The sequence below is a fragment of the Cynara cardunculus genome, unplaced genomic scaffold, assembly GCF_001531365.2.
Source record: "Cynara cardunculus var. scolymus isolate 2C unplaced genomic scaffold, CcrdV1 Un_Scaffold_2878, whole genome shotgun sequence".
NCBI classification, from domain to species: Eukaryota; Viridiplantae; Streptophyta; class Magnoliopsida; order Asterales; family Asteraceae; genus Cynara; species Cynara cardunculus.
Genome location: NW_020201257.1, coordinates 21,418 through 47,917, shown reverse-complemented (window position 1 = coordinate 47,917; position 26,500 = coordinate 21,418). Strand labels below are relative to the sequence as shown.

At 34.4% G+C, this 26,500-nt stretch overlaps 2 protein-coding genes across 6 annotated transcripts; one reads left to right on the top strand and one right to left on the bottom strand.

The window, feature by feature from the left end:
- The first annotated feature begins 501 nt into the window (after positions 1-501).
- LOC112503332 (uncharacterized protein At2g39795, mitochondrial-like) lies at positions 502-13,711 on the top strand. Of its 2 annotated transcripts, none has more exons than XM_025107390.1 (3): positions 502-832; positions 1,866-2,197; positions 13,326-13,711. In XM_025107390.1, the coding sequence occupies exons 1-3, from the start codon at positions 593-595 to the stop codon at positions 13,483-13,485; spliced, it is 732 nt and encodes a 243-aa protein (XP_024963158.1). In that variant the 5' UTR covers positions 502-592; the 3' UTR covers positions 13,486-13,711. The 2 variants fall into 2 exon arrangements, with proteins under 2 accessions (XP_024963158.1, XP_024963159.1); XM_025107391.1 differs by lacking the exon at positions 13,326-13,711 and adding an exon at positions 8,132-8,201.
- Positions 13,712-16,678: 2,967 nt separating this feature from the next.
- Positions 16,679-26,404, bottom strand: LOC112503333 (Golgi SNAP receptor complex member 1-1-like). 4 transcript variants are annotated; one of them, XM_025107393.1, is made up of 6 exons: positions 26,196-26,404; positions 24,675-24,905; positions 21,130-21,297; positions 19,948-20,065; positions 17,064-17,135; positions 16,679-16,890 (listed from the first exon to the last, which is right to left on the bottom strand). In XM_025107393.1, the coding sequence occupies exons 1-6, from the start codon at positions 26,232-26,234 to the stop codon at positions 16,859-16,861; spliced, it is 660 nt and encodes a 219-aa protein (XP_024963161.1). In that variant the 5' UTR covers positions 26,235-26,404; the 3' UTR covers positions 16,679-16,858. The 4 variants fall into 4 exon arrangements, with proteins under 4 accessions (XP_024963161.1, XP_024963162.1, XP_024963160.1 ...); XM_025107394.1 differs by having other exon boundaries at positions 19,952-20,065; XM_025107392.1 differs by lacking the exon at positions 16,679-16,890 and having other exon boundaries at positions 16,893-17,135; positions 19,952-20,065.
- Positions 26,405-26,500: the final 96 nt, after the last annotated feature.

Genomic DNA, 26,500 nt, shown 5'->3' with positions numbered 1-26,500 from the left:
ACAACATAATTGTTCCCTAAATAAAGAAGCCCTAAATTGTTCAATGGTAACAAATCATTACTCATCAAATAAAAACCCTAATCTTGAAGACCTTAGACATAAATGAATGGTAATGACATACCTGAAATTGAAGATGGAGCTTGAATAAAGCGTATTGCTGATGATAAAACTGAGAAAGGCGAACAAGAGAATGAGGATTGACAACAGGAGATCGATGAACTCTAATGACGAGTTCTGCAGCTTGATTTTCTTCTGAAACAGGGATCGATTGGTCTTGAAAGGATGAAGAATGCGATTGAAATTAGGGGAATGGAGGATAAAATGGGAAAAAAATCTGCAACGTATCTCTGACTGCGATATGGATGGTAAACCTTGCTAACCGATTGTTGCCGGGTTAGAGGAACGGTCAGACCCACTTTTCATAATAAGAGATAAGTAAACATCCCACTTTTTATCGAGGTAAGAGGCTCTTATTTAATAAAGTGTTAATAAGAAGCAAGTATAGTTTTCATAAACTATAACAAGTGTTTTTACTCTATGGTTCTGAAAACCCTACAAAACCCTCCTGCTTCAGACGGAATTTGGAACAACCATGAACGGGATCATTCAAACGTCCAAAAGATCGCTTCTATCCCTCTCTAGAACCCTAATTCCTAATATCCACGAACGATTTCCTCTTCAAATCAACAAACTCGTATCCAGATTTCCCCCAATCTATGCCACGACTGTATCGTTCACTTCAACTCTGCAAGACAAGTCACCATTTGAATCAAATCTTCTTCGCATGCTTACAAACGAGATCGAGTTCGAGTCGGAATATGCCCCTCATCCGGTAAGTTACAAACGCGATGCATTATTTGATTACTGTTGTTTAATTTTCATCAATTGGTTCCCTTTCTTAGTACAATTTAAACATATGTGAACCAGAAAATTGGTGAAATTTGTTCTTACTTTTGAATTCTCTAGACTTTTTTAGGGTGAAATGTTCCATGATGAAATTTTAATGGAAAAACTGAAATAACCGAATCCGGAGAAATTTTATATTTTCATGGCGTAAAGTATAATTTTCGTAGTCTAATGTACAACTTATGGTTTAGAACGGTAATCAAACTTTGTTATTCTGAAATTCAAATTTTTGTTATTGGTAGTGTTCTTCTATAATCATTTTATCTGTGGATTAGAGTTTTCTTTCATTTGCTGTGAAATGATGCAACATACTCAAGTGAGGGTACACCGTCACCGGTATCCTTAATTTTGAGAATTGTGGGAAACAAGTACGAGTGGCAGATTCAAATAAGAGCGCTAAATATCGTGATATGGTAAGAAGCAAGGTGTAAAGAAGGTTAATATGTGAATTATGGAAAAAATCTATTTGAAGATGCATATGTGAACTAGTACGAATTATTGTAACACAGTTCATATATGCATCTTCAAATAGTTTTTAAGATTTTTTCAACATATGAACCTTCCAAATAAACCGGCCCAAATAAGTACCAATTGTGGAACTATGGAGTATAATTTTTAGATACCCTCGTCTGTTTGAATACACAAGTTTTTGAATCTATGAACATCATACTTGGCTTGTCATTGCAAACTAACTGTTGTTTTTGGAGAAATGCCAATATGGCACCATAGTTTGCATGAATGGGCTATATGTAATGCTAAAATGGTTGTACATGACATTTTCCCACTAAAATCACTCATTTTTGGCAGAAGCTAGTGTTTCCTTTGTATTTTCACAAAAATTATGGCTTGTATGCACAAATGTGAGTTTTGCACCATGGGAAATTATTTTGTGCTCTCTTTAAAGTTTTTCTTTTCCGAAAAATTTCTGTATTCAACGGCGACCATGCTATGAACTGCAGCTTGACAAAAAATTCAATGCATTTATGGTGGAAGATAGACCTGGCGAGCAGTTTCTTACCTTGAGGGGCAGGTCTACAATTGATGAAAACATTAAAATTGAAGCTACAATGTTTGATGGTTATGGTACTATATCTCCTGTCTTGAGGGATGAAGATACCGAGCTCAATCCCCAACTTCACATCAGCTTGCTAGTAGATATATCAAAGGGTGAAGGAGGTGACATGCTGGAGTTTGTATGCTCGGCATGGCCGGAACGTTTGGAGATTGAGAAATTTTACATACTTGCATTCGATGGAAAATTATCTCAGCCCTACATTGGGCCTGATTTCAGGTAAATATTTGATACTTCTTTTATGCATTTAGTTTCATGCACATTTAAGGTCCAATTTTTGCTATTACCTCCATTTCTTGAAAATTGGGACTTCCTTATTGAGGTCAACCAATGTTGTTAAAAGCTCAAGGCGCACTTAGGCGCAAAGGGGTCCCGGGGCCTACGCGTGAGGCGTAGGCATGAGGCGCGGGCCACAGGAATGCTAGGCGCATCTTATCACAATATACATACATGCACAAACAGTTAAACAAAACTCAAATATGCAACAAGTACAAGCCTCCAATGCAACAACCACCAGTTATTTGATGATAGAGGCAGAAGGGAGAAGGGTTTAAACCTGAGCCGTGAGGGAGAAGTTTTAAGGTTCGGGTACTCATAGAGAAGGAGGCTTGAAGTTCTAAGTACTAGGTATTTAGTATTAGGTTTTGACTTATATCATCTATTCCATAACTCTTTGTTTAAGAAGTCTAGAAGATGAGAAGATGAGAAACTTATTTAATATTAGGGTTTGACTAGATTTTTGGTTAACTCTTTATGAGGCGTGCCAAGACCCACTAGGTGCCTTAGCCAAGGCGCAGGGCCTTAATTAGCCTCATGAATACGCCTATCCTCGAGTTTAAAAAAGCCCAAGACCTTGAGCCTTGTGAGCCTAAGAGCCTAGGCGCGTCTCAGGTGCGCTTTTAACAACTATGAGATCAACTTCTTTAGATGATCTACTTGGTTTTTGTAGCAATAAAGCAGTATTTTTGTGAAAATGCAAAAAATAGGAAGAAAGAAAACACCCTACTTTGTTAGTAAAACAATTCTAGATAAACCGTGAAAATTGCAAAACATAACCATGTTACCTGGGCACTTAATAGCAGTATTTTAGCGATGCTATAGCGGTTAGTGGTGGTTGAGGAAATAGCGTTGGTCAAATAGCGGTCCTGCGATTAGCGACACTATCTACCGCCTTTTGGCTGCGAAATGGATCTCAAATAGTGGCTCTAAATATGCAATTTGTGCATGGGTTGTTTTGGTGTGAACCAGGCTATTTTCTGGACATACGTTAATATGTTTTGCACTCTATCTTTAGTGATTTGTTTTTTTACAGATTAGGTTTTATATATTCGTCTTTTCCAAAGAGATTCAGTCGCGCTTTTCAGATTTGATTAGCTTTTTCTAGGCTTCCAGGCTTGTCACCTCCTACTATGATGTGTGGCAATCCCTATTTTTTCATACTTATGCAACTTTGGGGCCGTTTACCAAACGCTTACCTGGGTAAGTGCTTACCGGCAAAATTCACACCATCATTTACTTAACCGGTAAGATTTTAGTCCACCAAAACAATATCGTATGCAACAATTTACCCGGTAAGCGCTAACTGTGGTAAGATTCATCACCCTCACTTACCGTGTAAGACTCTCGACTCTTGCCTTTTGCTCTTACCTAGTAAGATTCTTGGTCCTTGCCATATTCATTCAGTAAGGTAATGTGACTTAGTAAGCACTTACCCGAGTAAGCGTTTGGTAAACACGGCCCCTTCCTCACCAGAAGGATACAGTGTAGAGATGACCTTGCCAAAAAATCTAATTCCTTTATTTTGACTACTTGAATCTTTTTGGTATGCGAAACTTTGCTAAAATATTTTGTTCTTTCTGTTGTATGACACTTCTGTTTATAGAAACATTACCACTTTTCGTGAATCTGTTTATGGAGATGCTGGATAGAGGAATCAAGCCTAACTTTTTTACTGCAATACCATTGCTTTACCAACATGATAACCGCTATTATATCAAAATGATTGCTTTAACTGCTAGCATGGTACATGGCACTCATGTCCAAATTGCTCATCTTTGTAGAGGGGTAGTGTATGTTTAGTATTTTCAAGAAAATGTTGGTTTATTTGTGCTAATCAGCCAAGTACAATAAATTGAATCAATCATTCAATCCTTTTTGGTCACATCAAGCTAATGTATGTGTGCATGATCATGGCTAAACTCTATAAATGCTACTGATTTTGATCTACAAGGATCTCTTATTTTATCATTATTGAACAATACCATATGCCTTCGGCGTATAGCTCAGTTGGCAAAGGGGTAGGGCGATTTTGCTCAAATACAAGACAGGTCCCGAGTTTGATCTCCCCTGGCGGCTAACCTCACCTCTGAGTGAGCCAAAAAATGCCCCCTCACATTGGTGTCCTTGGAGGCGGATTTCGTGTGGGGCTGGTTGGTATTGCTAGTAATCAACTTTTTTCCCAAATAATTAAACAATTCTATCTAGTCAAACCTAGCAATTTTCATGGAATGGAGGGTGTATTTCCTGTTTTTGATCAACAAACATTTGTGTGAACATCAACTGATTTAGCATAAGAAGTTTGAAGTTATTTTAAAGAGTAACATATCAGAAAATTGTTCCTTTTAAACAACAAAGTTCACATATTATTTATGAATGCATGCCTTTTTATTTACTAGTTATGGTGGGGATAGAAAGAAATTCCTTTAGAAATTAATGAAGAGCTGAAACAGTTGATTCTCTATAACATGATTAACATCCTCCCAAATCCTTGGTTCTATTCCTGGGAAATTCTATAGCAACTACCCATAGTTGTTAAGAGCCTGCCTAGGTTCTAAGGCTCATAAGGCTCAAGGTCTTGGGCTTTTCTAAAGTCAAGGCCATGCATATCTACGAGGCTCACTAAGGCGTTGCGCCTTGGCTGAGGTGCCTTATGGGCTTCGAAGCACCTCATAAAGAGTTATTAAATACCCAGTCAAAATGTAAAATAACTTTTCTCCTCTTCTCATCTCCTAGACCTTTTTAAAAAAGTTATAAATGATGGCATAAGTCAAAGCCTAATATTAGTACCCAGTTCTTGGAACTTGTAACATCCCGTTTCCGGGGGTAACGTCCCTTGCCCTTAGTACAAGTGAGTGAAAGAAACTTCATATCTTAAAACTTTTATTTCATTATAATAGAGTTATTACAGCAGCGGAAATGCGGAAATTTACATCTTATAATATTCTAACATCTTAGAATAGCAACACTTTAGCTTGTTTCAACTCCTTGATTCCTGAGATACATACATGAATACGTAAGCTAGAAGCTTAGTAGGTAGTTATGGTTTCATGATAAAACATTCTTTCCAAATAGTTAAAATAACTCATATATACTTTCATGTATAAAAACATTTCTTTGAGATCTCATTGTTACATGTTAAGTAAACCAACTACTCACAGGTTCTTTAACCTCGGGTCCACATAAGGGCTGCCCAATGAGGTCCGTTTGCAGGACGTACCTTTGTACCTTGTATCCCGTACGTTGGATATTTAAATGATTATACTTCATGTATAAAAACTTTCATATTCCACATGTGCATCATGACATAAAAGGTGTACTTTGCCACATAATCATAACATAACTTTTACAAGAAGATATGACAATACTCTTTCATGCTTAAAACATATATATATATATATATAGCATGTATGTATCACAGTAAATCTCATAACGTACTCACCTTGATTATGCGTAGCTTTTCCCTTAATTCCTATCTTCAAGCTTGATTAGGTATAAATAGAGAGATTTCTTATTTTTGGTATGGAACTAACGGTAACACTTCAATCACTATTTAGAATTTATAGATAAATTCATTGCATTAGCTACTTGTTCTTCTTGCCCCAAAATTGTACTCTTATGATAGTTTAACACCTCATTTTTTGAGGATAAGAGAATCTTGACACCTCATGCTTAATATAAAAGAATCTTGACACCTCATGCTTCTAGCTCTTACTTGTCATCATGTATTTTGCCAACACATATTTCTAGCCTTGACAACTCATAACTAGCTTGCTTTGTCATAAAGAGTATGGTTGCTTTGTCATAAGATTTTTGTGGCTCATGTTGTTTGTTTATAAGTAGCTTTGTAAGCTACTTGTAAGCTACTTGCCTTATAAATATGATAGTTTAATAAATGCTACAACTATTGGACTCTCTTAAGAGTATTTGATTTACTTACAAAATCTTGTATTTACGGCTTAAACATCGAGATTTAGCAAATAAAAAAACTAGGGTGTTACAATTCTCCCTTTCTTATAAGAATTTCGTCCTCGAAATTTTACTCAAAGGATATGGGTACTTATTCCTCATTTTTTACTCGGCTTCCCATGTTGCCTCTGATCCATGAGAATAGTCCCAATGAACTAATACCAAGGATACCTCTTTGTTTCGAAGTTTCTTAATTTTATGCTCAATGATAGCTATGGGTTCTTCTACGAATTTAAGTTTTTATCATCAACCGAGATTTCTTCAACCTCGTTTCCATAACATCGAATAAGTCACCAACTATCTTCCATTCCTTACCATTTAGATATATGCAAACTCAAAATATCTTATCACTTGCTATGTCATACTTACATCAACTTAGTTCGACAGAATAATATCATAAACTTTATATTTGCGGAAGTATTCTAATAATAGTTCAATAGCCTAACACGTATAACTGCTACTATAAGAAGTATATCTCTTCATGTCGGTCCCTTCATGTCTTACTTTGATCTTACGTGAGATAGTTCCTATTTCACCTATCCATCTGACATTGTACACATGTACATGTACTAATTCTCCATTCAAGGTTTGTATCTTAATCGTATTCTTTTCAAACACCACTTCTGCGTCATTCTTTGACAACAAAACCATTCCAATATTATATCACTTTTTTCCTAAGCACATCAACTTAGCTAGGTAAGTCTTACCATTTAGATTCATAGAACAATCCTCAAGAATCTCATTAACCTTTGACTGACCACCATCAATGGTTATTAGTACCTTACTCTTATTCTAGTTGTTTAGCTCTTATATTCAAGTAGTTGAAACAAAGCTTCTAGATGTACTTGAATCGAATAAAACTAGGGTACAATAATTATTGCCAAGAAACACATGTTGGTGATTCCTTAGGCCTCGTCTGCTATCATGACATATGCCTTGTCCTTTGCCTTTGGTTCCTCTTTTTTTTGTTTTTTTTTTTCAATTGAACTTCCTTATGTGGTTATCTAGACTATTGTTGAATTCTACTGAAGCTTGGGACAACTTGATCTTATATGCCTATCATACAACACTCATAGCAAGTGCATCTTCTTATATTGTTTTATTGAGTGTCATGGCTTAACACATGTGTCGAACCATATGCTACCTACTTGTCATGCTCATAAGTGTCTTCTGTTAGACTTATTGCATAAAGGATAACTCAACTCTGATCTCTTGGCTTATTTCTTTAGATGGCTAATCACTATCTTTCTCACATATTACATCCTTTGATTATGATTTGAAATCCTTATCCATAACACAATCCTTTACTAGTTTACAAAATTTCAAGAACTGACAGAACAATTTTCTTATTGTTTACTACTCCTATATCTTAGCTTCTACCTCGATGTTTAAACTTGGATTCACGTTAGCTTTGGCCTACATAAACACTTGGTTGTATGGCTTCATTCTTGACATGCTTAGTGTTGAATGTTGTTCTACCATTCCTTCTAGACTTCCTTGATAATAAAAATAACAAACATATATGTCCCAAACATCTTTTTGCGTCATAGTCTTGTATCATAGTTGTATAATACCTTTAATAATAAGTCTGGCTTGATTTATCTATTTTTAATAATATTAACTATTAACATAGTATGATATTATATATCAAAACATGGCTACTATGATATGGACAATACCGAGTACAATTGAGAATAATACACTAAATTAGCTAATCTTGATTTAGCATGATCTATGCTGTTAATTGCGGCGCTATTGCACCGCTATTGTGGCGATATCTTGGATAGCGGTCTTTTGCAAAATATCGATGGTCAAATTGCGTTTAAATTGCTGTAGCGCAATTATCGGCGCAATTTACCGCAATTTTGACCGATATTTAGAGTAAATTCTTATCGATATTAACGTTAGGGATGATGATGATGATGATCACGCTGGAGATGAAGGGGGAGAAGGAGAAGAGTAGGAAAGGAAGCTAGCTTAAACGAAGAAGTGAACGTACTAGATTATGTTGACTCAGATGCTGAATCTATTGCTTGCGATTAGCTCGTTTATGAACACTTTTTTTGCAAATGATATGTTTATGTAGGCATATTATACATATAATTATAAGAAATATTCAATGAATCTTTATTTTTGGACCGTTATGACTGCTATTTCAAATATTGGTCCCGACCGCAATTTCAAATATCGGTTTCGACCGCAATTTTGTATTTTCACCGCTATGACAGCATAGAGCATGATCATTTAATTGTCATCCCACATGCTACTTAACTAGCTGATATTTGATCACCATTTTCCAACATAATAAAGGAAATCTTACTATAGTATTTCGTCGGAGAATAAACTCTTAGTGAAGTATTCCATCAAAGTATAAATTCTTAAGTCTTAAGATTTTAAGGTTATGCGAGTTTGTAATCTCTTTCTCTTACACCACCTCTTTTATTTTAATAATATCAACACTTCTTACTAGTCCATCTGACTACCAATATGAAATAGCCAGGCCGGTATCACGGGAGCTAGGATCTGTTTGGTGCAATTATAATCTGCGACTTCTTTTTTTCGAAGTCAACAACTCACTTGGTTTCTTTCTAGACACTATCCCATATGATTATATCGACCGGGTTAAGAAATTAGTGAAATAATTTGATGGAGTTCAAATATATGTTAGTTATTTTAAATATAATGCTTTAATACTAAATGTTATCCTCCTCGATTTAAGTCTAAGTTACCTAATCTAAGGGAATCTTAGTTCACTTAAACTAATGCTTTGATACCATTTGTAACATCCCATTCCCGGGGTGTCGTTCTTTGCCCTTAGTACAACTGAATGAAAGAAACTTCATATCTTAAACTTTTATTTCATTATAATAGAGTTATTAAAACAACGGAATGTGGAAATTTACAATTTATAATATTCTAACATCTTAGAATAGCAGTACTTCAGCTTGTTTCTACTTATTGATTCTTCAGATACATACATGAATACGTAAGCTAAAAGCTTAGTGGGTAGTTATGGTTTCATGATAAAACAATCTTTCCAAATAGTTAAAATAATTCTTATAAACTTTCATGTATAAAAACATTTCTTTGATATTTCATGGTTACATGTTAAGTAAATCAACTTCTCACAGGTTCTTTTACCTCGGGACATAAGGGCAGCCCAATAAGGTTCGTTTGCACGACGTACCTTCTTTCTATATCCCGTACGTTGGATATTTAAATGGCTATACTTAACATATATAAAAACTTTCATATAACACATGTGCATCATGACATAAAAGGTGTACTTTGCCACATAATCATAACTTAACTTTTACGTAAAGATATGGCAATACTCTTTCATGCATAAAACATATATATATATATATATATATATATATATATATATATATATAAGGTTGGGTTCATGTGAGACCAAGTTGTTTTCGTGAGATCCGTGAGACCACTTTTTTACACTTGAAACTTCACAGCAAAAACACTGTGAAGGTTACCTTCACAGCATTTTGCTGTGAAGTTTCAAGTGTAAAAAGCTGGTCTCACGGGTCTCACGAAAACAGGCTGGTCTCATGTGATCCCAAGTATATATATATATATATAGGGWCAAGATCAAATGTTAACCAAAGTTTTTGTGTTAACTTTGTTAATCGATCTTGGCCATTCAATCTTTCAATAAACGGTTGTGATTAATTATTATAAATACTTAATTTTTTTAAAATTTAAAATTTCATAAACATAAGTGAACAAAGTTGAAAAGGGTATTTAGGTAAAAAAAATATATGTAACTCCCATATCATTAATTGGGAGTTACAAAATCAAAAAAAATTATGTTTTTGTTAATTTATTTTTGTTAACATAAGAAACATATGAACACAACTATATATATATATATATATATATATATATAAACCATTGTATTAAATACGAAAAAAAAATGACAAATATATGAACTTGGACTGCATAGCATTTATGAACACAATATGAATATAATAAAAATAACTGCTATACGAAAGAAAATAAATAAAAAAACAGGTATGAACATAATATGAACAACTTTTGAACAATAGTTCATTAATTATAAACGCATTCAGGAGCGATCCTTTGTCAATTGGAGTTTTATACATGCATTGCATCSACACCGTTTAAGGTCCACCCCTTGTTCATATATGTTTCTGGTCTTATGTGGTTGTTCAACCCTTGTTCATATCGTGTTCACCCCTTGTTCATATCGTATATATCATATGAACACATAACCCCGACGCTATGAACATTGGGTGCAAACACTTACACAAATATAAAGATTTGGTATCAAGCTTTAAAAATAACACTTGTGTTCATATGATATAAGTAACATGAACACAATGGTTCATGATTCATAAAAGTCGGTAATATGACAATATGAAAATGAGTCGTGCATGTACTTCCATTTGAACATGTGAATTAGGTAGATATTAATAGTTAAAAAAAGTTATCAATGCAATATGAACTACAAAAAACATAACACATCATAATAAACATAATTTCGATTAAAACGAGTCTAATAAAATATTAATTCATTACCAAGACATTCATTTTGGTTAATTTCTTCACTTCCCTAACTCGAAATCCGATTGTCACCATAAACCATTTTAATCTTCTCAATGTTTTTGATTTTTTTTCTAATTCGTTTATCCATAATAGCTTGAACGATACTGAAGATTTTACTACCGTGTTTCCTCCACGAATTAAAAACTCATTAAACAATAAAAATGGAAGATCAAGATTAAAAAATAAATAAAAATATCAATATTATAAATGTATATTTTTAGGGATTTTTTGATTTTGTAACTCCCCTTTAATGGTATGGGAGTTACATAGGAAATGAAATTACTCAATTATCCTTGGCATTAAATTGTGAACATGATAGAAACCTAATAGAAGAATGGATTGTGATTGGTTGACATGGTTTGCAAAGTTAATACAAAAACTTTGGTTAACATTTGATCTTGTCCCTATATATATATATATATATATATATATATATATATATACTAGAAGGGTACTCGTGCAATGCATCGAGACACATTTCCATTTCAATGTTTCGTTTTATTTTTTATCCATGTCGATATAATATGATTTTATCATTTTATGTGGTTTTGAAAAGGCGATAATGTTTATATTTTTAATAAATTTGAAAATATCATATAAAATTTGCAAAAAAATATATCAATATTAGTATCGAAATTAACTATTTAAAAGTACTTGTTTGTGTATTGTTTTAGTTCAATATTTTTATTATAATTTAACGTAACGAAATAACTTAATTTAGGTTTAATAATATTTTTTTATAAAGATAATAATTAAGTATTATCTTAGATTTCAATAATTATTCTAATTATATTTTAGATATTTTATATTTTAAATGCGATGTTTATCCTCAATTTGATTATGTTTATCCACAGTTAGTTATACGAATTCAAACATAGAGCTTTAATAAGTTGTACTTATGCACAATTTACTTGTAATGTTGAATTTTAAGTAATATGCATCAATAAACAATATTTTATGCATAAAAAATGGTTTTTAAGAGTTTTTGTCAAATGCTTTATAATATAGTATAGATATATATAGCATGCATGTATCCCAGTAAATCTCATAATGTACTCACCTTGATTATGCCTAGCTTTTCCCTTAATTTCTATCTTCAAGCTTGATTAGGTATAAAGAGAGAGATTTCTTATTTTTGGTATGGAACTAATGATAACACTTCAATCACTATTTAGTATTTATAGCTAAATTCATTGCATTAGCAACTTGTTCTTCTTGCTCCCAAAATTGTACTCTTATGATAGTTTTAACACCTTATTTTTTAGGATAAGAGAATCTTGACACATCATAGTTTAACACCTTATTTTTGAGGATAAGAGAATCTTGACATCTCATGCTTAATATAAAAAGAATCTTGACACCTCATGCTTCTAGCTCTTGCTTGTCATCATGAATTTTTGCCAACACATGCTTCTAGCCTTGATAACTCATAACTAGCTTGCTTTGTCATAAAGAGTAGGTTTGCTTTGTCATAAAATTTTTGTGGCTCATGTTGTTTGTTTATAAGTAGCTTTGTAAGCTACTTGCCTTATAAATATGATTGTTTAATAAATGCTACAGCTGTTGGACTCTTTTAAGAGTACTTAATTTACTTGCAAAATCTTGTATTTAAGACTTAAACATTGAGATTTAGCAAATAAAAAAACTAGGGTGTTACAGAACTTAAAGCCTCTTTCTCTATAAATAGCCAGATCTTAAAACTTCTCCCTCACGGCTCACACTTTAAACCCTTCTCCCTTTTGCCTCTATAAAGTCGTGCTGGTTGCTGCATTGGAGGCTTACCTGCTGCTAAACCCTATTTGACTTGTGTTTGTGTGTATGTATATATATATATATATGTATATATTATGATGAAATACGCCATACATTCTTGCGACCTGCTCCTCGTGCCTGTGCTTTGCTCCTCGAGCACCTATTGAGCCTTTAACAACTTTGCAACCACCAAATATATACCACACCGATCAATATTTCTTCATGTAGGAAAAACCTGCGAATTAGCTTTCGTTCTCTCTTTTCATAATTACACTCTTTATACCGCATATGGAAAATTGGCAAGTGACGGTTAAGTTTAGAGTTACTGTTTCCGTGGAGACCCCAACTTGTATGAAGCATAACTACATAACCTAAAAGAGCATTTTTAAGACACTTCCTTTGTAGGGTCTGTTTACACTTTACATGTTTATTTGCCTGATCAGTACTCTTTTTATTTCAACATAAGTGTCGATGTTTCTATTTTAGTTTGTCTCACTTACAAAAGTGGGTGCTTATTTTCTAATTCTACCATTAATTCTCAGATGTAGAAATTCATTATAGGGATATAATTGTCATGTAGTTGATTAAAAAAAAATTATAACAGTCGCACATTTCTAAAACTGTCTTTTTCATTGTGGACATTTATTTTATCATGCCTTCTTGTATAGAATGATAGAAAGAAATGAAAAACAAGTTTATTTTCAATCAGCGAAAGTATTATTGCATAATTTGATGCCGAAATGTAATGTTGTCGCAACTCTTTCAGGGTTTTGGATAAAAAGCTTCAATGGTCTGCCTACGAATTCTTGAATGCGAGGGGAGTAAACAACGACCTTTCGGTTTTTTTACATCATTATGTGTGGAACAAGGATAAACTCGAACATATTCAACGATTGAAGCTTCTCAAATCTTACCTCGAGAGATAGGTATAGTTTTTTCTATTGTTTAAGATCGTCAATCGGTATTAATTAGACTTTCCATATTTGGAAACAATGTGTTGTCATCCTGCCCTTACTGTACAAGACACCCCGAAATATGTTGTAGTGAAAATGCATATTTTGGTCTGAAATTCTTGATCCATTGGTACAAGTGGAATAGTTGGCCATTTTTTATTGGCTTTAACCAATGAATAGTAAACCATGAAGATGAAAACAGTACATGGATGGATGAAACACTTACTTTACTCAAACTTCAAACACTTTTATCCTGGGTATTCAAATATTTACTCTAATTTTGTCACTGGCATAAAATTATGAAACAAGGGTCCGGTTCTTTCTTTCTAGTTTTAATCGTACCAAATATTAGATAAACAACTTGTCGATGTAAAAGATGCTAATGATTTATTTTTTTAACATAAAACATTCCAAATTTGGTAGATGTTTGTGGATATGAAACTATAGCCCTTTCACGTTTTTTTAACTTTATATTTAAATTATAATATATTTATTTATTTTCAAGGCAAATTGCAGCAGGAATAGAAGGTAATTTGTTTGTTTTAATTCTTATACTTGAACACAAGGGAATTGAATTCTGTGGGTTTACCCAAGGAATGAATCTTGTTTGGTTGCAGGATTTGAAATTGAATTCACTCATAATTTTGCATTTGGATTAAAGGAAAATATGGCACATGAGATTTATAAATTCTACAGGGACAGTTGGTATTGTATATGATTTCATAAGATTTGCTTGTTAAAAATATCAATTAATAAAACATACTTTAATTATTTTTATTTGTTTTTATAAATTATCAGTTTCATTTAAATTCCTACAAAATAAACATACCAAAGACCAATTCTAAATCATTTCACAAATTCCAACATCTTCCATTAAACCATGATGGTCCTCAAAAGATTTTGTGAATCAACATTATTGAATCCCAACCATGTTGCCAGCCAAACATGCTAAAAAATCCGATCAATGAAATTGACTAGGTCAGGTCTATAGATGGACCTAGATCTACAGGCTGGTTGCGTAAAAACAGCATATTATTTTGAAGGTTGGAAACCTATTGGTGGTTCAGATGAATGGGGAATTAAGTTGTTTTTAATTTGTAAATTAAGGTCTTTAGGGTGCGTTTGGTACACTGGACAGGGATAGGACAGAACAGGACAGGAATTCCTGTCCTATGTTTGGCAGAAATTTTATGTGGAACAGACATGAACATAGTGGAACAAAGTGGAACAAGCCTGTTCCACCCTTACCCCATGGAACAGGGTGGAACAAGGTGGAACAGACTTATATTTTACTAATATAACCTCAAAATAAAACTTAATTCTCTTCTAAAAACATCAAATAGGTCTCTCTTTTACATTTTATTCATTTTTTAAATTTTATTTATTGTATTTTATGTTTTTTAAACTTTCATTTTACTGACTTTAAAATATTATTTATGTAATTTATTATATATTAATAATAAAATAATGTAGAAAAGAGATAAAAATAAAAATAGAAAACCACATAAGCTTTTTATTTGGTGTCATTTTAATTGTTTTTTCGAAAACTACAAATGATATATTTTATTATAAAAAATAATTATTCTATTATAATTTAATATATTACATAAATTGTTTTCTTGATTTTATCACCGTCAAACGTATTGTGTAAGGTTCACGCATGCAATTTGTTGTTTTCGATGAGTTTTGTATGTTTTCCTTTGATCAAAGTAGTAAATATTCGATTTTGATCTTACAGGAGTGATTGTACAGGTGATAGGTGAATTCTTTTGTTTTCTGGAATCTAAGTTTTGTGAATGTAATGATACTATATGGGATCACGAGCCAAATTGTTTTCTTGATACTTATATTTTATTTACTATTTGATACTTAATCCATTTTAATTGATTGTGCGCTTGTTGGTAGTAGTTTTTTCTTCTTAGTATGGAATGCATATAAATTTGCATCGATAATGGATTCTTGATGCTTATATTATATTTACCTTTTTCATATATCATTAGTTGATTATGAAATCATGTATTTTTGCAAATGTATTTTTGCAAGTAGTAGTGATTTGATGTAAATTATACTTTGCACATCGTATTTGTTAACATTTATATTGATTATTTAGTGAAAAAAATACTAAACAGCTCATTGGGGGTAAATTGGTCATTTTAACCAGTTATGTCCAGTCTTGTCTTACCAAACGCTGAACAGCTGTCCTGTTCTGTCCTGTCTGCGTACCAAACGCACCCTTAGGGTGTGTTTGGTGTCTAGATAAGATTGGACAAAACAAGACATGACTAGATAAAACAACTGTTCAACGTTTGATAAGATAAAACTAGACAGAACAGAACAAGTAAAATGATCAATTTACCCTTGATGAGCTGTTTATTTTAATTAATTTATGTAATTAATTAAATTATAATAAAATAATTATTTTTTATAACAAAATATATCATTTGAAGTTTTCGTCAAAACCATTAAAATGACATCAAATAAAAAGGTTATGTAGCTTTCTATTTTTATTTTTATCTCTTTTCTACATTATTTTTTATTATTAATATATAATAAATTACATAAATTAATAAAAATATAGAAACCGTATAAAAATAATATTTTGAAGACAGTAAAATAAAAATTTTAGAAACATAAAGTACAATAAATAAAATTTAAAGAATGAATAAAATGTAAAAAAAGACCTATTTGATGTTTTAGAAGAAAATTAAGTTTTATTTTGATGTTATATTGGTAAATTATAAGTCTGTTCCACCTTGTTCCATGGGGTAGGGGTGAAACAGACCTGTTCCACTTTGTTCCACATAAAATTCATACCAAACATGAGACAAAGATCTCTGTCCTGTTCTGTCCAATATATTAGAACCAATTACGCTTACCTTGCTTAGTCATTGAATTCCATTAGAATTCACGTACCAAACATCCCTCTAGCTCTATCCGTGTAGCATGTTTTCCTCTATTCTATTTTTTATCATAAGAAAATAAGACTAATAATTGAAAATGACCAAAAATAAAACAAGATTTCAAGGTGTTGTAAATAAACCAAAAGCCAACCATACATGATAAAAAGTTTGGTCACAAACTGATATAGGTTCTAAACCAAAGAACAAAGGAGAGCGTGACACGTGTATCCAAGTGTCCACATTCATCATAAATAAAGAGAGTAAACATTTGTGAAGTATTCATGATAAATAATACACCATTAATGATCCATGATAAATAGATACACCATTCATGATGAATGATACATTATTTATGATGAACAACCAGTGAACGTATGGGACACGCGTCACGCTCTCCTTTGACCCTTGGTTCACAACCTAAAATCAGTTTGCAAATGAATCGGCCCCTATGTCCACCCGGTTACAAAAAAGGCATCGTCTGAAACAAATTAGTGATATGATTGCATAAAAATATAATTGATTTTGTTGTGTATTTACATGCGACATGCCTCAACATTGGCATAGTCGAAAGATACAAAAAAATGTAGGGCAAATTCCACTTATACTTCACTATTTTGCTAACCAATAAATCAAAATAAAAAAAGTACAAACCGAGGCAACCATCGAAAGAACGACCGTGTCCATGGATTTCTTCTTCCTTATCACCGAGAGAATGTTGTTCACCTGTAACCACCAAAAGCATTGTTAGGTTGTAGATCACGGTTATTGTATTTGATGCTTAGAAACCCAACCCAGCCCATTAAACATCGAATAAAAATTTGTTGTCCCAGAATCCCACAACTCATTCCTGTCCACCAATCAAATAGATATGCATCTTCACAGAATAAAAATCTTATCTGTATTCACGTGATTGGTGGGACTGAAAGGAGACAAATATTTCTGGGACAACGGAACAAACTATAAAACATAAAACCGCCCCCAGGTCAATCCTAAAAGTTAACATTTCTGATGCCAAGTGATTTGTCTCGTTTATTGATGATTGTACGAGAGTAACGTGAATTTATGTTTGAAAATAAATCAAAACGTTAGCTCCAGTTTCTACCAAACTCGGTTTGGGGTTCAACTTAACTTAAGCATGATAATGCCAAAGACTAAAAAAACAGGAACCATTCATGGACATCTTCCAGATGCAGCAAGAGCATTATGTTTCACACAAGTGTCCCTAAATAACATTAACTAGGGTTCGAATCCAATTGATGTTCTCACAAACTTCTTTTTAGAAAATCTTTGGATGTTGCCACTCTCCTATATAAGGGAAAACTTGATCCACATGCTCTTCAACAGAAACAGTAATAAATGTTATAATGAACAAGTTAATTTCAGGTTTCATGATTCTTTATCTTCTCTTCTCCTGAGACTGTTAACCACAATTACCATCTCTCCTCCAACCTACTTTCCAACATATTCAAGTATTACATCACCACTAAATCCAAAAGCTTAGAGAAGGAACCAAAAACTATCTCAAAGACAAAGAGGCTTCTCCATACAGTAATATCTATTTCAAGAAAACTATGTTAGGAATTTGGATGATGTTATCAAACTAGAAACGAAGGCCCTAGAAAACAATAAAAGATGTGGATTATGTCAAAGGGGAACAAAATGGTAGGTAGAGTAGAGATAGTCACATGGCTCTAGTAAAAAGATACAAAGCAAAGTTGTATTCTTTCCTCATGTTGCAAAGATGAATAGCACTGGCAGCTAACCTCGGGTTCAACTCGCAACAGTTTGATGTAAAGAATGCATTCATTCAGAAGATATTTATATAGTCTCACCTAGTTTCTTAATCTTAAACTGGATGGATGGTGTGCAAGTTAAAGAAAGCACTCTACGGACTTAAGCCGTCACCAAGAGCCCAGTTTGGGAGATTTACTAAACTGATGATTGCTCTCAAGTATAAAGCAAAGTTAAGAAGATCAGGCTGTGTTCATGAAACAGTAGGATTCTGGTAAAGCCACATCATGGCTTGTTTATGTAGAAAATTTCTCAAGTAATGATGTAGATGAGATGAACAATTTGAAGTGATGTCTCTTGAAAGATTTTAAGTCAATGAACTAGAAAAATTAATATACTTCCTACAGGTAACTTTCATCTCCTAATGGAAATACGTTGCAAGAAACAAGGATGATGAACTGTAAACCCGTTGGTACTCTTATTCAGTTCATTCATGGATTGTGTGATGCTCCAGATGATTCGGGGTGGATAGAGAGGGTCCTATCGGAGATGTGCTTGATGATTGATTTTTTGAAACACATGCAAGACACACATAGGTGTTGCGGTACGCGTGGTAAGTCAATTCACGCACAACCCAAAGGAAATACATTCTAAGGCTTTGAAAAGAATATTGCAATATCTAAAGAGTAGGCCTTGGAGAGAGATCTTATTTAAAAGGGGGAAAAGTTTGACTTTAGAAGCATATAAAGATGCCGATTGTGGTGGAGTAGGAGGAGATCAACATCTCGTTACTTTTCATAGATCTTGTGACATGGAGGAGTAATAAGCGGAGTGAGGTGTTAAGATCAAGTGCATAATTGAAGTTTAGGGAGTATGTTAATTATTATGGTTGAAGATAATTCTACAAGCTTCTAAGATACACTAGGAAGGTATATTGTGACAACAAGTCAACCATCAATTTGCTCACAACCTTGTACAACATGATCGAACAAAACACATTGAAATTGATAGACATTTTATCTTTTTTTGGGGGGGGGGGGGGAATGTCATACCAATCTTATTTCAACCCTATTCATCTCCACAAAGGATCAATTGGCAAATATATTCACAAAGGGTATGCAAAGCATGATGTTTCAGGACATAATTTGCAACCTTGGAACGGAAGACATGCATTCACTTGCTTGAGTCTGTTGAATTATACAAAAAGGAATTCTTGGTAATGTAGTCATTTGTTGCAATCCCTTATTTTTGGGAATTTATTAGATAGTTTCTTTTTCTTAGGCTTTTGTTGATGTCGATCTTTTCAGATGTGTATATACCCTTCCATTGCTGATTTCAATCTCTCCAACATGTATATATACCCCCATTGTATGTCAAAAAGATATACATAAATCTTCTAATTTTTGGGAGTTATAATAGTCATAGATTATTAATGGTGAAAATTATTACTAAAACATACGATAAATGACTTGTCCATTTACCTAGATTCTAAAGGACCTAAAAACATAAAAGCAATTCGGATTCACCAAAAAGGAAAACCAAATTATAATAAATAAAGGAAGGCGATCGTGATATAGAAAGGCCTTCTCTTATTACCAGGAAAGACAAAAGGCAATGCCCAATGAGTCACATGATGGTCAGACCAAACAATTTCCAACAAATCTTTCCTAATTTTAAAACAATCCCAAGTAGCTAGATTAAATATTTGTGCAACTTTAATCAGATCAACAGATATAATGAACTGTGCAACTTTAATCAGATCAACAGATATAATGAACATAAATGAGTAAGTTTAAATACTCACTTACTGTTGGGAGGCGATTGTTTATGTTGCTAATCTTAGAATTGATGCCTCCAAATGTTGAGCGTTGAAACACAAGTGTGCCTAGGGTCTCTTGTGCTTCGGCTCTAACACCATCGATCTGCATCAACATGGATTAGTGAGCATAGTTGTAGACAAAGATACCAAACATTATCTGTATGCCAAAAGAGGATGAGATGTGTTCATGCATTTGAACAACTTATCCTTCCTTACAAACTCTTGGAGGTAGGCTAAAAATGAAATCCAAATGAAGTGTTATATAGGAGATATCCATTCTTATGGTCCTCCCTAGTCATATTATGTCATGATTCCAGTACATGTTTAAACATAGAAAGAAACGAACTCTGATTTCCTATAACAACACAATTTTATTCATATTACCCCTACACTTCGTTCATGCCAAAGTTAAACTGACCAAAATTTAAGAATCAAAATAAACGTAATACACCCACGAAGATATATGCAACTGCTATACATTATTGGGACATTGGAAAAAAGGGTTGACGCCACCCTCTTACACACCCCCACCGCACCAGTCCCACGGTCATCATGGGAGAGGTAAATCAGCACATGCATCCCATTGGCAGAGGAGCAGTGCCCAGGCTCGAACCAGGGACCTCACTCATATGGATTACACCGATACCTTTATTGTTGGGACAGACCAGCAGGGACATTACCTAAGGCATATATGAATCAAAACTATGATAAATTTGACAATTGTAGACTGATGCATGACCACTAGCAGCAATATTGATATCATTGTTGGTGCAACCATGATCCATCACAAGTCCAATATATTACAAACAATCATCCTCTCTCGACATTCGTATTTGCTTCAAGTTTTTGCGTATAATCTAACTTCAATTTGAATATCTCTTTAGTTGGATAGATGAATATATATATTCCAAAATCAAGTTTCACTGTTTTAACACCTTACGATTTGCACTCCGCTATATTCTTCTGTTGAAGCACAACTGTGACTAAACATCATCATAGAACCTCCTGTAACGTGATATGATTATTATCTCTGCATCTTCTTTTTTGGGTTTGTGGGGCAGGGGGAGGATTAAAGAAGAGAGAATCAAAATACAGTATAATATGAACATGTATCCATTCAACTTGGCAAAAATCTATTCTCACAAGAATTGGTTCGGGTATTTATACCTTCCCTGTACTTCTCATGAGAGTACCACGCTCCTCAAGGAGAGACTGCTCTTGAGACCCACCATCGTCTTCTAGTTGTGATCTTGATCTCTCAAACTCCTGGAAGTCTTCAAGTAGTGACGCATGGTCTCTCTTCGCTCTAAGGCTAGATCGTAGCCGATTGAACTCCTACAATCAAACAAATAGAAGAGCAAACACCGTCACGCTAAAGCTGTAGATGCTCACTAATATATAGTGGTGTATGATTTCCCATATCAAGTCTGTGTGGTTTCTCCATTTAACTAAGCACTTGAGAATCTTATGTTCAGACCAGTTGCAAGTGGCATACTAGATAAAGGAACAATTGAAATAAGTACTAAACCACTTATGAATGATATGAGCAATTAAGTAGGCAACACCAGATTGTTATTTTTGGTGGTACTAAAAACTAATGTTGTACATGACTTGCTACGAGACTTGTGAAGTAGCTAGAACAGGGGATGAACTTTTGGTACTAACAGTAATGGAGGAGATGAACGTTGTGTGTAGCCAATGGAACTTCTCTATGTATTTGATCAAATAGATTGAATTATGTTGTGTACAAGAGAAGGAAAAATAAGAACAAGATAAACATATATATACACCTACAACTTTTAAGTAATGATAAAAACAGCCCATGAATTCTGTATATTTACAATACAACTAACATGTACATTGCCAACGACTTGCATGTCACCTTCTGAAGTCACCTTCTGAAGTCACCTAGTGTTAGGAAAGTTGGTTATGAAACATGTGAAGTCGCTCATGAAGTTACACAACTAGAAAAAACATACGGTACATTGCAAGCGACTTTGTATGTAACTTGGGAAGTCACATAGAATACAGTTTTCTTAAACGAGTGTTAGACATAGCAAATTAGGATTTCTCTTTCTTAGTGTGATAGTATAATTTCCTTAAAAAGGGTTTAATTTTTGTATATATATTAGTGTAAAATTTCCTCTGAATAAATGAGAAATATATCACCTTTTGAGTAGTTACATGGTATCAGAGCCAGATTTGAAAACCTCGCTAGACGCCGGAACCCTACCGAACTCCAGCTGCCTTCACCGGAAACCTACCGAAACTCCAGCTGAGTTTCTCTCCAGGGGCTAAGATGCTGTCTGTTCGAAATTGTATAACTTTGGTAGCCATTAATCATTGGCCACTTCATCAATTGGATGTTAAGAATGCGTTTCTTAATAGTATTCTTGAGGAGGAGGTGTACATGGAACAACCACTTGGGTTTGTTATGAGGAGGCCACAAAGGTATACCAACTGCAACATTTATTATATGGTCTCAAACGGTCCCCTAGAGCATGTGTTCTTTAGACACTATGACACTCGACAAATCATTCTAGTGGCCTATGTAGATGACATTATTATCACTCGAAACACCGGAACTTCAGAGGTGAAACAATTTCGACATACTCCGTTTCAAGTTACTATTTTCTACATACTCTGTTTCAAGTTACTATTGGACGACTCTATTACTTACTTGGGATGGAAGTATCTCGATCTCCATAGAGGATTTTTCTAGCTCAACAAAAATATGTTCTTGATATGTTTACTAAGTGTGGTTTCCTGGGATGTAAACCAGTGGACAGTTTGATGCCTACAAATAGAAAACTTCTTCCAAATGATGGAAATCCTATTTAGAATCCAAAGGGATACAAAAGACTGGTTGGAAAGTTAAACTATTTGATAGTTACTCGACCAGATAAATCGTTTTCGGTTAGAGTTTTAAGCCAGCTCATATCCGCTCCTTATACAGTTCATGGGATGCAACACTTCATGTTTTGAGGTATATCAAGGCCAAACCAGGCTTAGGGATACTCTATTTAGATCAGGGTTACTATCGAGTGGGTGCATTCACTGAAGAAGGAGATGGCAAGATATCTGGTTTCTGGATATAGATTGGGCTGGTTGTCTTGTTTCTAGGAGATCGATGACTGGTATATGTGTATTCATCAAAGGAAACTTAGTTTCTTGGAAAATTAAGAAACAACGTACTATCTCCCGTTCAAGTGTTAAGTCAGAGCATAGAGCCATGGCAGATGTGTCATGCGAACTGACATGGGTAAGGAAGCTTCTAACTGAGCTTGGTGTGATTACAAACGACTTGATGAGACTGTATTGTGATAACCAGTTCTATTCATATAGTCAAGTATCAAGTATTCCATGAGAAGACCAAACATATTAAGGTTGATTATCATCTTATCAGAGACGGTGTTGTGGAAACTCAGACATACCCTCCATCGATTTAACCGATATACATCATGATAAAGTACCAGCTTGCAGACATTCTGACAAAGCCATTATCGAAAGCAAGTTGGGCATGATTAACGTCTTCGCTCTAACTTGAAGAGTGTTAGATGTAGCAAATTAGGGTTTATCCTTTTTAGGAGCCATTTACCAAACGCTTACCCGGATAAGCGCTTACTAAGTCACATCAATCTATATTGATTGATTGCCTCCATTATGTACATTACCTTACCGGATGAATATGGCAAGGTCCAAGAATCTTACCCGGTAAGAGCGAAAGCAAGAACCGAGAGTCTTACCTGTAAGTGATGGCGCGAATCTTACCACGGTTAGCACTTACCGGCTAAATTGTTGCATACGCTACCATTTTGGTCGACTAAAAACTTACCCGGTAAGTAAGTTATAATGTTGAATTTTACCGATAAATGCTTACCCGGGTAAGCGTGTGGTAATTGGCCCCTTAGTGTGATAGTATAATTTCCTTAAAGAGGGTTCCTTTGTTGTATATATCAATATAAAGTTTCCTCTAAAAAAATGAGGGTATGTTGGAGTCCTACATTGGCTAGACTTGGACCATTCCTTAAAGGGCTCTTTAGGAGAATGATCCAGGGCTTCCACATTTCTCACATGGTATCAGAGCTATGGTTTGCAATCTGCCACTTTAGGGACTCGACACTCTGGCTAACCCCCTCTCAACACCCTGGGACACTTCGTGTCCATCTAGCCTCCATTGAAGGGGATGTGTTGGAGTCCCACACCGGCTAGACTTGGACCATTCTCCCATATACATGCTGGAACCTCCCCTTTCTCCTAAAGGGCTCTTACAAAGAGTGATCTAGGGCTTCCACATTCTCACAATAGGAAAGACCATACGAGCATGAATGCGATTTTGCAGCTTGCCCACGAATTCGCATACGGGAATGACCTATCAGAAAAGATAGAATTAGGGCTCATTCATTGGTGGTACAACTCCCTTTCCGTATTTGGAAACCAATAGAGTTCTTCAAGCTTTTAGCTTTTGTATTCTCTTGTAAGTTCATTTAATTATGACGTACACTATCACAACGTACATTAAATATTGTTTTCTTTATTTGCTTTCAATCACGATTGGGGTTGCCATTGTGTTGTGTTGATCTTATTGTTGTTCACCAAGTATTAAGCACATTATTTGGATATTATTTGTTCTATACTAGTTGGTTAGGTTTTGTATCTCATTGTTCGATATTTGACTTGAGGTAGACGTTTTGTTCCTAACATATTTATACCTGAGTAAGATCATAATGAATTTCTCGATGTCGTGTCAATGTATGAGAAAATATTTGTGGTCCTCCAGATGAAAGCCAAGCTTGCATTAGCGAAATTACTTGATCCAGCTCTTTGAGTAGTTGTTCTATTCCTGACCCCAGATCGTTCTCCTTATCATTATCAACTTTTGTATAAACTAATTTGCGGAACAAATGCATTTGCTCATCCAACTGTGCTTCAAGCTTCCTTGCCTAGGCAGATATCAACAAGTAGAGTAATAAGAAATTAGATCTTTGAGATACTTATATTTGAAATATATACAGAAAGTTGAACTATTAAATGTTTCGAGCTAGGGAGACAAGAATAAGCCAAGTTCAAAACAAATTGGAGATGCTTTATACTCTTATCTTTCTTCTCTAATCAACTATAACCATTGCCACACATAAACATGTCACGAAGTCTTGTCGTAATACTTGCTTTTGACATAAATATATACTACCACTTCATCTCATCAAAAATTCAAGTGTGCGTTTGGTACGGGACATATGAATAAAACAAAATTTTGTTGTCTCACTTTTGGCGCAACATTAGACCGGACGGGATTGAGGGGGACAAAAAGAAATCCATAAAAGTAGGTGGAACATAAATTAGGAAGATGAGACAAGTTTCGTAAATTGTTAAAGTCCCCATGCCATGTTAAAACCCTGTAATTTTCCACAATTCTTTCATCCCTATATCTGAATCTCGTCGGTACGCTGCAGTCCATGTACCAAACACACCCAAGTCCCTGGGAACAAGGAACCCAACATCCATTTTTGGGACTTGCACGGAGCTTTTCCATGAAGAGAAGCACCACTTCACTTATATAAATTCAAAAACCAAGACCGACATCCTGAATACCTAATAGCACACAAGCCAAAAGGTCTAAAGTTTTTAGTCGCCCCTACCAATTCCATAAGAAGTGGAGAATCATCCTATAAAAAGGTTGATTACCAAGCAATATCAATCCAAGAAGGGTTGAATGCCCGTACATTCAAAGATTCCAATGGGCCTATATATGTAGATTACAATACTGAAATAGGAAAGAATGCTATATCAATCACAAAAATCCTCATGGTGTATCTATCAACCCAAAGATCCATTCTCTGAATCAAATCAACAAGCATTCTAATCATCTGTGGAATCATCACATTTCTCAAGAATTATTTTCTATACCTTCTTTTCCCAGATATATCAATCTACAATGTCAAAACTTTCATAACAATTCCACCCAAAAGTATGCCTCCAGAAAACCATTTGAAACAACTTGCCCCGACGACTATCTTACCAAAAATTGCAATTTCAACTTACAATAAATTGAATTCAACATCGATTGATTCATCATTGTTTGGAAATTTCTCATTGGCTGGAAATATTATCCAAATGTCTCAAATTCAGTCAAATCATACGAGGGGGCACAACTACACACCAAATTAGGGGATTTATCAACCAAACACAAGGAACGTAGGGCGTAAAAAGATCAAAACTAATAGGAAACAAACCTGTTTTCGCAAGGAGTCCCAAGAGGTTTTCGAATCCATGAGAAATGACAGAAGGGAGGAAACAGGGTTCCTCCCAATTCAATAGAAATGTTGACTAGAGAAAGAAATTGTTTGGAAAACTGATTGAGCCATGGAGGCACGCTTGAAGATGAAGCAAATTTCGCCACTTTTATTTCCTTAAATGGAGTGAATCGCAGGAAATCCTTCGAATTGGCGACGAACATGGGTACCGAAGAGCAGAGGGATTTTCCAAATGGCACAATGGTGTATAAAAGCTAGAGTAAATTATAAACAATACTCCCTGA